At 34.4% G+C, this 13,507-nt stretch overlaps 1 protein-coding gene across 1 annotated transcript; it reads right to left on the reverse strand.

The window, feature by feature from the left end:
* LOC117704631 (olfactory receptor 4C15-like) lies at window positions 1-10,404 on the reverse strand. The gene is made up of 4 exons (XM_076929096.1): window positions 10,214-10,404; window positions 5,784-5,902; window positions 4,297-4,392; window positions 1-2,175 (listed from the first exon to the last, which is right to left on the reverse strand). The coding sequence occupies exon 4, from the start codon at window positions 2,159-2,161 to the stop codon at window positions 1,226-1,228; it is 936 nt and encodes a 311-aa protein (XP_076785211.1). The 5' UTR covers window positions 2,162-2,175; window positions 4,297-4,392; window positions 5,784-5,902; window positions 10,214-10,404; the 3' UTR covers window positions 1-1,225.
* Window positions 10,405-13,507: the final 3,103 nt, after the last annotated feature.

A 13,507-nucleotide genomic window follows, 5' to 3' on the forward strand; every position in this document is an offset into this window, starting at 1 on the left:
ACGAAAATGAACTGGGTGTTATTTTTGGAGACATTTTACTATTACAAAGTTTTGTTTTGTCATTTTTAACTTACTTGTCTTTTGCGTACATGTTATGATTTCTGATTTTGTGTTTTAATGTTTGAGTTTGTGTGTATGTGTGCACATACACTTCCAGAGATTTACTTTTTTGTTTTGTTTTAGTTTGCTTTATTGTATTTTTTATTTTCCTCTTTGGTTTCTCAGGAGAGAAAGAAGGGTGGAGAGAGAGCATAATTAGTGGGATCCTGGGAGAACATAAAGGAATGGAAACAAGCAAAATATGTTGTATGAAAAAAAGAAAAGAAAACTTTTCAACAACAACAAAACAAGTCAAATGATATAGGGATAACTACATGTCAGGCTCTGTTTTAACATCTTTATGCATTTCTAGGTTATGGAGTTTCAGGTTGTCACTGTTTTCTCTTGAAATGACTTCAATAATTTTCATCTCCCAATTTCAAGCACATATTTATTTTGCCAACCAGTGTCAATTAAACTTTGAAAATAAAAGTATTCCAACAGTTAAAACTTTTCAAATAATTAATTATTCAAATTAAAGAATAAAATTAAACTGCTTTTATTTGCAATATATCTACATTCAGTAGTCTTCTCAGAGTGAATGTGTGAACTCTGAAGCATAAATTCTCACGCCCATTATTGATGTCCTCTGTACTAAACTGTGTCATTACATTGTAAAGAGTTAAGGGCATATTTGTTCAATATATTATCGAATGTTTTTATTCTTTTCATTGAGTTGTACAGGTGTATTATTTGTTTGTTTGTTTCTTTGTTTGAGTAATTGATTGATTGGTTGACTGATTGATTGTGTTGATGTGGGAGGTAAGGTAGGGTGTATGTCTGTTGGCATGTGTGCCTGATACAGCACATGTGAGTATATGTGAAGGATAAATCATGTTTATGCCTTTTAATATTCATGCAGAGCCAATCAAAGTCACACTTTTATAACTATATATTATGTTCTACCTTATTTTCATAGAATAAATCTCCACTGAACCTTAAACTCACTGTTCTTCATTTGAATCCACAATGAAGTAAAACTCTCAAATTCAAAGATCCCCTGTGAGCCAGCATTGGATTAAGAATGTGCTTCTGTGCTTAGTTATGACATTAAAAGTAATGGAAACTAAATCTCAAACCATTTTGTTGGCATAAGAAGTATCCTTACCCACTGAAGTAGAATATTTTAAAATTTATCAGAAACCACTATTAATCTCTTCCACATTTTCTTGATAGCATTCTTCATTTCCTTATTTCTGAAAGTGTAAACCATAGGATTTAACAATGGAGTCAGGACATTGATAAATATAAGCATGTTTTTCTCAAAGGAGAATGCAGATGTAGGTCTTGCATATATTAATAGACATGGGACAAAACACAAAAGCACAACAATTATATGGGATCCACATGTCGAAAGAGCTTTACGTCGACCTTCAGAGCTGTGGGATCTCAGAGAGAACAAGATGACACCATAGGAGACAAGCAATAAGGAGAAGATTATAATGCATATAGCCCCACTGTTGGCAAATATCAAAAAGACATAAATATGTGTATCAGTGCAGGCAAGCTTCAGCAATGGGAACAAGTCACACATGTAATGATCAATGACATTGGGGCCACAGAAAGGCAACTGCAATGTGAAGATAATTTGTATGATAGAATGCAAGAAGCCTCCTACCCAGGATACCACTACTAAAATTCCACAGAGCCTTCGGGTCATGATGGAAGAGTAATGAAGGGGCTTGCAAATGGCTACATAGCGGTCATAGGCCATGGATGCCAAGACAATCACTTCTGCCCCAGTGAAAAAGTGGACTGTAAACAGTTGTATCATACAACATTCGAAAGAGATGGTCTTCCTTTCATAGAAGCAGTCTATAATTATCTTGGGTGTGACAGTAGAAGAAGTGAATGCATCCAATAAAGACAGGAATATCAAGAAAAAGTACATGGGAGAGCCCAGCAGTGCAGGGCTATAGATGATGGTCACCACAATTATGATGTTGCCGCCAATAGTTGCAAGGTAGATAAACAAAAATAAAACAAATAGTATTTTCTCCACATTCAGGTTCTGTGAAAGCCCCAGGAGTATGAACTCAGTGACAAAGCTCTGGTTTTGCATGATTCTTAAGAAGACTGTGAAAGTAAATTTTCTTAAGGTAAAATCTTCAAGTATGAGAGAATTGCTACTTATAAATTTATAATATCACCATCGATAAGTTATATATACCTATGAAAATTGCTTTGAATGAGTCTATTGCAATTGAAAATAGAATGTAATAGAATTTGTGAAGGTAACAGTTTTGCAACCTGAAGAACTGATGTAAACATGGATGACTAAGTACTTGAAAATGGCCAAATTCAAATACTTTACAAAGATATTTACTTGACTGAGTGGAAATAAATACTTTACCTTCAGCTTTTTAAAATCTTTTGTGTTTCTTCAAGAGAAATATGAAAACAATATTGAAACTATAACCTAGACAGGAAAAAAAGACCTGAATTTATAAAGGATTTCTGTCTCTTCATGGAATAAGCCATAGCTGAGTCTGCAGTGACTTGGCAGAGCACTCTTTATGCACCAATAGAAGCAAAATGTAGTTTTTTGGTGCACACAAAAGTCTTGGCTACTTTTACTATTTAATTTATACCAGGAAGCACACTTATAAATTATTCTTCCCTTCTACTTCATTTAAAAATTTGACTGGAACAATACAAGAAAGTCTGTTGCCATCACAAAATAAATAAATAAATAAATAAATAAATAAATAAATAAATACCCTAAAAAAGAGCCCCCTCCCTACCTCAAAAATTCAAAGTAATAAGAAAATAAAGAAAATTTTATACATCAGGTCTCAAGCTCTTGATAAACATTGTAAGACAGAGGTTATTGTTACTTTTTATTTGTACAATGTTTTAATCTAAGTTGCAAGACCAAATGAATAAGGAATTGAACCAGAGATTTTAAGAAACACATGTTCCAAGACTTTTGAGATCTCCAAAGAATCAATATCTGAACAGTGATTTTTTTCCTTATTTATAGTAGCATTGGTGGTTATTCTTTCTATTCTCCTCCTCATTAGCAACAAGAAAACATCTTGTTATGATCTTGCGGTGTCAATGTGGCATCTTGACAAAGATAACAGTAAGTGATAAAAGCTCAAGTGATGGAGAAAAAAATGCACATATGAAAATTGGTAACAACACATATCTGCAGAAGAGAAGTCATTTATTGAATTTGAATTAGACTCTTGAAAATTAATAATCTGCTACATAAAGTTTTATTTACTTGTTAGACAAATATTATTTAATAAGATGATGTGACACATAGTTAGAAATTTGTATGTTACTGTAAACCATGCTGATAAACAATTCATATGCTCATCTTTAAGGATTATGAAGAAGGTCAATTTGAAAATGCAAAAATGTTATTCATTGTCACATGACTGCAAAATTCTACATTTCATTAATTCACTCGAAATCCTATGTGCCTCTTTAACAGACACTAAAGTAATATTCCATCTTATGTGCTCATTTCCCCTCCCTGCCATGGCTACAAAGAATATCTGTTACCTTTCCTGTCTATACAACTGAAAGTTTATAATAAATATAATTTTTAAGTATAAAATTTTTTAAATACATACATATATATATAATATATATGTGGATAGATGCATATTTTTTATTTAGAATCTGAGATTAAAAATAATTCAATTATCTTATGAAAAAATATGTGACAATTTTAATGACAGTAATTTTAAAAGAACAGAACTATATTACTTACTAATGTGTCTATCATGAGGTACTTATATATTTAATTTAAAAATCCACATCCCTTATAATGATAGTATTTAAATAAAAAAGAAAACCTACTCTAGACTCCTGATCCCTGCCCCCAGAAGGCCTAAATGCTTACTGTTTTCTGAGGCACAGGTCATTATATTTTATACACCTAAAATTCTACAATCCTTGGGTTTCATTTGTGCAAATAAATTTCTTTGGAAGGAGTTTACAAAGTTCTTTGTGGAAAGCACATGAAAACAATGACAGAATTAGAATGTGGTATCAAAGGTATGAAATGTTAGGTATGAGTTGCTGGCACATAGGCAGGTAGGTGATCTTCACTTGCTTTTCCTCTAAGTCTAACCCCTTAGCCTCATCAGCTGTTCTGTAGCAGACCACTTGCTGCTGCCTCCAAATCCAGCTCAGCCACCTCCTTTTGCACAATTCCCATTCCTAAGTTTCAGCTTCCAATACCTAGAAAAGTTATATGGAGATCTTCAGTCCTCACTCACACTGGACATGGATTCTGAAGGATTCTTAGCAAGGAACACACAGGCACTCTCCTGAGAACTAGGTAAGGAAACAGTTATTAGTACCAAAAATTACAATGATGCCAATCTTAGATAACTATACTCCAATATAAAAACAAAATCAATGACTGCCAGGACAATGTGTCTCTCTTTGATCCCAACATAACAACTGTAATAGGTGGTAGAAAACGCAATATAGCTGAGGCATAAGATAAAAACCTTAAAATTGCCTTTATGAGCATAATAAAGGTCCTTAAAGAGGGGATTAATAAATCCCTTGAAAAAAATTTATAAAAACACAAACAGACACTTAAAGGAAATTAATGAGATAATGCAATGACTGAAAGTGTAAATTGAGCCAATAAAGAAAAATCAGGACCTTTAAACCTGGCATAACATCAAAAAGACCTACATGATCAAGTAAGTTTTATCCCAGAGATTCAGGGATGGTTCAACACACTAAAAACCTATCAATGTAATCCACCATGTAAACAAACTGAAAAAAAAAAAACCTCATTTGATTATTTTATTAAATGCTAATAGACTTTGACAAAATCTAACACTCTTTCATGATAAAAGTCTTGGACAGATATATCAGGATGCAAGGAATATACCTAAACTTAATAAAGGCAATTTACAGAAACCTGATAGCCAACATCAAATTAAATGGAGAAAAAAATCAAAGTAATTCCACTAAGATCAGGAACAAGATAAGGCTGTCAACTCTTGTAATATCTATTCAATATAATACTTAAAGTTAAAAATTAGAATGAAAGATGTCAAAGTATTATTTTCACATGATATAATAGACTTGTATGATGAAAACTTCAAGTCATGGAAGAAACTAAAGATGGTATCAGAAGATGGGAAGATCTTCTATGTTCATAAATATGTATGAGAAACTTAGTAAAAATGGCCATCTTACTAAAAGCAACCTACGAATTTGATAAAATTGCCACTAAAATTCCAACACACGCCGGGTGATGGTGGCGCACGCCTTTAATCCCAGCACTTGGGAGGCAAAGGCAGGAGGATTTCTGAGTTCAAGGCCAGCCTGGTCTACAGAGTGAGCTCCAGGACAGCCAGGGCTACACAAAGAAACCCTGTCTCAAAAAAACAAAAAAAAAATTCCAACACACTTCTTTACAGACTTCAAAAAACATTATTCAACTTCATATGGAAAAACAAATCTGGGATAGCTAAATCAAATCCTATACAGTAAAATAACTTCTGAAGGTATCACCATCTCTGATTTCAAACTATATTACAGAGTTGGAGTGATAAAATCCACATAATATTTGCATAGAAATAGGTTTATCAATGGATTCTAATGGAAGACCCAGACATAAATCCACACACCTATGAACACCTGATTTTTTTGTAAAGAAATTGAATATATGCAAAAGACTAAGAGACAACCCTTGTACTCACTGTTAGGAATTGCATAAGAACATCAAGCTATGCAGCAATAAAAAATATGCAGAGTTTCTAGGTCGGGCCTACAGGTTCTCTGATCTCCAACAGCCTTCCTGAGTCCCAGGCAGTTAATTCTGTGAGAATGGAAATGAACAAAAAAAAATCTGCAACAAATGTTTCTAGTCTAACTTGACATCAGCATGTAGGCAAATGCAAGTAGGTACATATTTATCACCCTGCACAAAACTCAATTTGAAGTGGATCAAAGACCTCAATATAAAGAAGATTCACTTAACCTGATATATAGAAAGTGTAAATACCCTTGAATGCATTAGCGCCAGACACAACTTTGTAAAATCATCAATATCACAGTCACCAAGATAAATAATTAATCTGAAATTTCCTGAAAATGAAAAGCATTATAAAACTCATTCTTACACATACTGAACAGTGTAGCTCTCATCAAGGATCATCCTTTGCATCAGAAGGATATGGTTACAGAAAAGCAAATCTGGTCAGATTATCCAGATCAACTGATCTTGTGGCCAACAGATCTGCCTAAAGCTCAAATCCAGCACCTAAGGCTCAGGGGGAATTCTGGTGAGGTACAGAAAATTTGTAATAGCCAGAGGACAAGGAACACTTCTGTGAGACTGTCTCCAAGAAATGACACAGACTTTAAACCTATGGTATCTCTCAGCAATATGGCTGTTAAACAAGAACAAGGGCAGCAATAGACATGCTAACGTGAAAGACAGAAATCCCAGGGGCCCATCTCTAGACAAAGAACTACAGGCAAATAATGACCCATTGAGGGAGAGAGAATTTGTCTTTCCCAGGAATGAGCTTCTAGTTAGGTATCCAACAACAACTGATCACCCCTTATATCATTTATACACATGCAACAATAAACAGATTCATTCAACCCCAGCTGTATTTTTTTGTATTATTTCATTTATCTATCATGTTACAATAGTAATAAAAAGAGTCTATCAATTTGATGTTAGTTAGGAAGAAGACACAGAAAGCCTGGAAAGAAGGGATTTGGGAGGGGTTGGAGGGAGAACAAGAAAGTGGGAATTATGTAATTATTTTTTATTTTGAAAATAAATAAAAAATAAATATGACAATGGAAAATTTACTCAAATATAAATAGAAATTATTTAGATGAGACAAGCATTTGTATTTTCCCTTCATTATCTTGACAAATAAATGGATAATAAAGTAGTGTGTTAGTATCAAAAAGAATCTATGTGAGATATGATCTGAGCTGTCTGTTCTGTGTTATTTATGTTACTCTAAAAATGTATTAATAAAGCATTACTTTGAATATGCTTACTTACTGCTGTTGGAGGAGTTATGATAGAATCAAAATACCTTGTACATATGTAAGAAATTCTTAAATGTATAAAAAGTTCTCTATAATATAGTCGATAAGCAAATGTGAACCGTGATCTCCATGTGTCACAAACCAAGTGACCACAGCTCAATATGAACAGACCTTACTCCAATGGTATGAGAAAAGCTCTGGATGATCACAGACTCACCATGTAGCCTAGGATGTCTATGAATTTACAATCTTCATACCTCTGCCTCATAGATCTGGGATTATAAATTTGTGTGACTGCATTCACACAAATGGGTAAATTTTATCAGTATAAGCAAAATTTATTTATTAAATATACATGTTAATATTCACAGCAGCATTTTCTAAACATACCTGCCTGCCAAAACTGTGAGAAAATATTGAATCAGTTAAGAGAAAAAATGTATTTTAATAAACATTTAAAAATGTACTTTAATGGCATTGACCCTTCTTTATTCATGCAATAATTATGGAATGCACATTAGATATAGTTACAGAACCTGAAAAACATTTTTATTTTTAAAAAAGGTCTCTACACCCAGATTTTTTTTCTAAAAATAAATGATAAGAGGAAATTTACAACGTAATATAATATAGTATCTAAAAACTGAATAATGAGAACAATGTAAAATATTCACCATAGCTGATGTTGTTGAATAAGACTTACAAATTAGAACCACATAATTTTATAAATAAAACTCTAATCATGTGATATAAAATGCTATGTTCTTTTAAAGTAAAGTTTTATAAACAAAATATGAGGAACATTAATTCATCATTCACAGGTATTATAAAATTAAACTATTTTATAGAAGGGAGCTTAAAATCATAAACTCCATCAGTAAGAAAGTTTTTCTTTTATTTTAATTAAGAAACTGGAAATTTAATACCAAGATTAAATGCACAAAATATAATATTCTCTCAGTTTCTGAAAACAATGTCATATTTCTGTCCATACTAATTACAAAAATTGGAAGTAACAATTTACCTTAATAGGGCATCTTATGTGGACTACTTCCTTATATTATAATCTTTCCATGTATTGGATGTGACCCTATCCCAATTCATTTCATTATGGTTTCCAATCCATCCATACTCTCATTTAGAAACAACTGTATTATTTTATATTCTTATCTATAAATATAGTAGATAATATCTACTATATTACACTGAAATATTCTGTAATCGTTTCTATAGCAACCATGCATTTGAAACTCTTACATGGGTAAACTGTTTCCCTAAGGAGCACAAAGTAGGAAGTGAGGTCACTGAACTAACTCCTAAGCAGTGACCTAAGAAAATCTACAATCCACATTGCCCAGTATTTTCCTAACATTCATATAAACAGCTCAAATAATTGTAGTGTCAATACACCCTCAGACGACAGGTCTTCATCAATTATGAGTCACATGAGAACTGCCATTATGAATAGTTGCTTTTAAATATATTTAAAAGAAATGTCTATTTTTAAAATTCTTTTCTTGTACATTATATTCTGATGGAAGTTTCCCCTACATTTCTCCTCCCAGGTCCCTAACCTCCTTTCTCCCCCAGATTCACTTCTCTATTTCCCTTAAAAAAACAAGAGGAGACCTCCCAAGGGTATCATCTAAACATGGCATAAAAATGTACAATAACACTAGGCACAAACCCTGACATCCAGGATCCCAGCAGTGGGACTGGGACATCAATCAAGCCACAAAAACCTAAACTCTCTCCTGCCTGCAAAATGTGCTGGGGATAAATTTGGCATAGAACTTTTAGAAGTGCCCAACCAATGACTTGTCCAAATTGAGATCCTAGAGACCAAGGATAGAACTAAACATGACTATAAGAAGAAAATTGAAGAAAGAAAACAAACAAACAAGACGGTCTATTGTTTTTATAAATAATAAATTATTAAAATTATACATGAAATTATTCCATATATTTAATTTCATAAGTCCATCCTATTTTTAAAAAGATTATTGTCTACCAGCAAAAGTTTCACTTCCTGTGATTACAGCTAACATGGTTTGTTTACTTGACTTCCTCAAAACTATGTTTCCTTCAGATTACTGATCTTTTCTCTGCCCACCATGTTATTCTTTTCCCCTAAATGTCTCAATTTTACTTGTCCAATTATTTCCTGAAATGACAAAGATTTTTTTTCTGTTTTTTTTTATGTTCTTCCTGATGGATTCCTTAAGCCTCTTTGATATCTTAGTGATTCTGCTCATTTTAAGAGAGAGAGCAAGCCAGAATCCTAGCACTAAAGAGCTTCACCCACTTAGTTTTTCTAAGAGTTCAAAGGAAGAATGCTAATGTTTTGAAAAATCTAAGTGGACAAGATTAAATCAGAAGGCTTCACTATATGATATGAGTTAATTTTTTTTAACCTGTATGTATTCCTTCTATGTCATCTATACTAGTATGTATTTGTGGAACTAGAACATCTTATATTTGATTTCAATAGCTACTTAAGGTACAGAGATGCTGCTACTTATCATCTTCTAATGTTAACATTATTTATATAACCTCAAAGCCTTCTGCCTTTCAATACAACTTTATAATGGTTAGTTACTACTTCATTAATGAGCGTATGTTTAAATAATGAAAGTATTGACAGACAGTTAATAGGAAAATACACTTGTGCTGAACTTATAAATTGTTTGATTTTAACATGAAGTAGAAAAATTGAAAATATGTTTAATTTAATTAACCCTGGAAAAATGAATGCTCTAGAAATTACTGGGAAGAACTCCCTAAGAGGGATAAATAGATGGAAGAACTTTCTGCTACAACAGTTATTTGAGCACCATGTGATCTTAAACAATTATTTTTATGAAGTACTATTCCCTTGTCTCCTAGTCACATAAGGTTTTATTAAATTGATAAAACACTATTTTTGTCATAAAATTTCTAGTACGAAAAGTAATCTGTGCATCAGGGTTGATAGAAGTCTTTCAAGAATAAATAATTGGGATGTGAAAGAAGCATGATTTTCTTAATGCAGTGGACTGCACACAATACCCACATGTTACTTCACTTTATTATAAGTTAAACATCCTTCAAAAAGGTGCATAGCAACTTGCTTTACCTCACTAAATGTCCCTTCTGTGAAAAATCTGAAGATTGCTGTCCTTTTCATCCAGTGATGATCAAGATTCTCTGCTTGTTTCCAGCTCATACTTCCACCTCCAAGGAAAAGCCAGAGAGAAGCTCTGGCAGTAAGGATAGAGGATGTTACCTCTGCTTCCTCATTGCTGTATTCACCATGGTTGCTGGAAACATAACAAAGGATCCAAAATTTTCTCCTCATTACATCTGGAATTTAAATAGGATTCTCTGAGACATCATGAATCTGTGAGACTAACTCTTAGCTCTCTCAGGACTTGAAAAATTTCTGGCCACATGAGATCCAGGAACCAATTTTGTGTAATGTTTCATTTATTATACAATTTGCAGTGCTTTCATTGCCATCTTGGATTTGTTTTCAATTTAGAGGAGGTTTTATTTGATAATAAATTCATATACCATCATTTTCAGAAAGAGTGGACTATTTTATAGTTGGTGAAATACAGTGACTCTTTGCAGAACTTAGTTAAAATACTGTCTGCCAAAGTTACCTTTCAATGAATATGTAAGGAATTATGCCAAAACTGTTCATTAATAAAAATATTTTATTTTAAATGTATGTGATATACACAATGAGAGGATCTTTTCCCAGGACAGAGGCAAAATGAAACCACATTCTCTTTTTAAAAACTTTTTATTGATTATTTTGTTTATTTATATTTCAAATGTTATCCTTCCTGGTTTCCTCTCTGAAAACTGCCACCCATACCATCCCTTCTGCCCTCTCCCTCCATGAGGGTGTTTCTCCACCCACCCACCCACTCCAGCCCTACTACCCTAGCATTCCCCAACACTGGGGCACCAAGCCTTTCATGAAGTTTGCAGGCAAATGGATGGAACTAGAAAATATAATCCTGAATAAGGTAACCCAGTCACAAAAGAACACACATGGTATGTACTCACTGATAAGTGAATATTAGGAAAAATGTTTGGAATACCCATGATACAACTTACAGACCATATGAAGGCCAAGAAGAAGGAAGACCAAAGTGTAGCTGCCTCAGTCCTACTTAGAATGGGGAACAAAATAATCATTCAAAATAGAGGGTAGGCTGGACTTAAGAGGAAGGGAGGAGTGGGAGAGAAAAAGCGGGGATAGGATCAGATGTGAGAGGAGACAGGGGGAGGGAAGATGTACAGAGGATCAGGAAATTGAACAGAGATGTGTAGCAATAGGGATGGGAATCTGGGGGTAGACAACAGAAAGTCCCAGATGCCAGGAAAGCAAGAGGCTGTTAGGACCAACAGGGATGACATTAGCTGAAATACCCAACAAAGAGGAGAGAGAGCACTTGTAGCAACCATAGCCAGAGGTTAGGCACTGCCCCTGGTTGAGGGATGGGGCCACCCACAATTCTCAAAAATTTAACCCAGAATTTCTCCTGTCTAAAGGAAATAAAGGGACAAAGAGTGGAGTAAAGATTGAAGAAAAGGCCATCCAGAGACTTCCCCACCTGGGGATCCATCCCATATGCAGCCACCAAACACAGACACTATTGCTGATGCCACAAAACCACATTCTTAAAAGAAATACCCTATAAAATTACCATAGTTCAGATGCGTATATAGTCCTCCTCTCTCTTATGAGTCTCAGAATTTCTCATATATACTAGCTACCTCTCATAGTGTTAGAAGCTTTGAGGTAAGCTATCAGAGGATGAAGCTAAACATCAGTCTCACCCAACTGATTCCATGAAAGATTTGATAATTATTGACCTGAACAAGTTATGTCCACTGGTATAATGGGACATAAAATTTATTCAAGTAGCCAATGACTATCCGGTTGCATTTATGACCTGCCCTACCAGATTGAACTCATGCCTTGCACTAACAATAACCAGTGGTTACATAGGTCATAGGTCCTATGGGAAAGTGTCTTATTATTCTGTTAAGTGGACATAGTATTAAATGACCCAAGATTAGGGCATCTTTCAACTCCCATTTTTCTCTTTTTCTCAATTTTCAGAAAAACTTGTTATTTGTGGATGACAATTAACACACGCACCAATAAATTTTCAATTTTTAGAGAATAAGAGAGTAGGGAATAGGAACATTGAGTCCCAATGGGATGTCTACATCATACTCCTTCCCACAAGGCTCAGGGACCATTGAGAAAGGTCTTCAAAAATATCACAAGAGCCAGAAGTGATGGATAACTATAAGAAAACTTTTTCTGAACACTACAGAAAAGCAGTATGCATGAATCACATCAGTTGTAAGAGTCTAAAAATGATCATACCAAATCCCAGCATAGAAGTAGTAAACTAATGATGGCACCCTAGCTGAGGAGATACTGGCATTTGAAGCTGACAGGAGACTGCAAGTCAGTTTTCTTTAAGGTTGCAATCCTGACAGATCAACAAATCTCAAGGACACAGCCTATACTTGTGCAACACAAAACATACTTCAAGCTGTTGGGTTTTATTTTAATGGAAATCAAAATCGGGTGTGTAAGTGTGTGTGATGGTTTGTATATGCTTAGGCCATCCAAGCAATATGGCAGTGACCATGAGGGAAGCTCACAGACCCCTTTTTAAAGCCTGTTAGGGGTTTTCTAGTTGTGTTTAGGTCACCTTCATTGTGATTGGTTGAGCTTATGGTACGGGATATTTGTACACTTCTAATTGGTTCACACCTCAAAGAAGAGAGGGTTACCATATAGAAACTTTTTCTTATTTGTTGTTAGCCCCTGAACAGATGTCAGGGCAGTTGCTGATTGGTTGTCTCTTTTCTGCAGCTTTTCTGAGAAGTCTGGGTTGTCATTCTGGGATATTGAATGTCTGATTATTTCAAAATGAAGTGAGTTAGATCCTCTCATTTCTCGCTCTGAGTTGTAACTGTATCAAGTCCTTGATTTGTCGGTTTTCTCAAGGTCTGAGTCATTGGCCACTCTGGGAGCATAAATTTGGTCCTAAGGACCATAAGTTATAAAGTTAAAATGCAGAGCTAGACAAACCAGGGAAGAGTGTTAATGAGTCCTGGCCCACAAAGTCAGGGCAAGGAGTAGAAAGAATAATGGTCTGGCCATTGCCCCTTTGCTGATACCAGAAGGAACTAATAAATGGGGAGTTAGAATTAGTGGGGCTAAGAAAGGGAGGGACCAATGGGGTTGAGTCTTTTCTCTAATGGTTTTGGGGGTTGTTGAAACCCTGATGTCTAGGTCATCTGATCTTCCATCAGGAACAGCTTTTGTATGAGATTGGTGAATTCATGTTTTAATCCTTTTCAGCATGGGCCTAGGGGGGCGGTTCTTTTT

This window comes from Arvicanthis niloticus, chromosome 2 (assembly GCF_011762505.2).
Source record: "Arvicanthis niloticus isolate mArvNil1 chromosome 2, mArvNil1.pat.X, whole genome shotgun sequence".
NCBI classification, from domain to species: domain Eukaryota; kingdom Metazoa; phylum Chordata; class Mammalia; order Rodentia; family Muridae; genus Arvicanthis; species Arvicanthis niloticus.

What these genes read in the sequence shown, in the direction of transcription:
- LOC117704631 (XM_076929096.1), bottom strand. Translation starts at nt 2,161, where the DNA reads ATGCAAAACCAGAGCTTTGTCACTGAGTTCATACTCCTGGGGCTTTCA.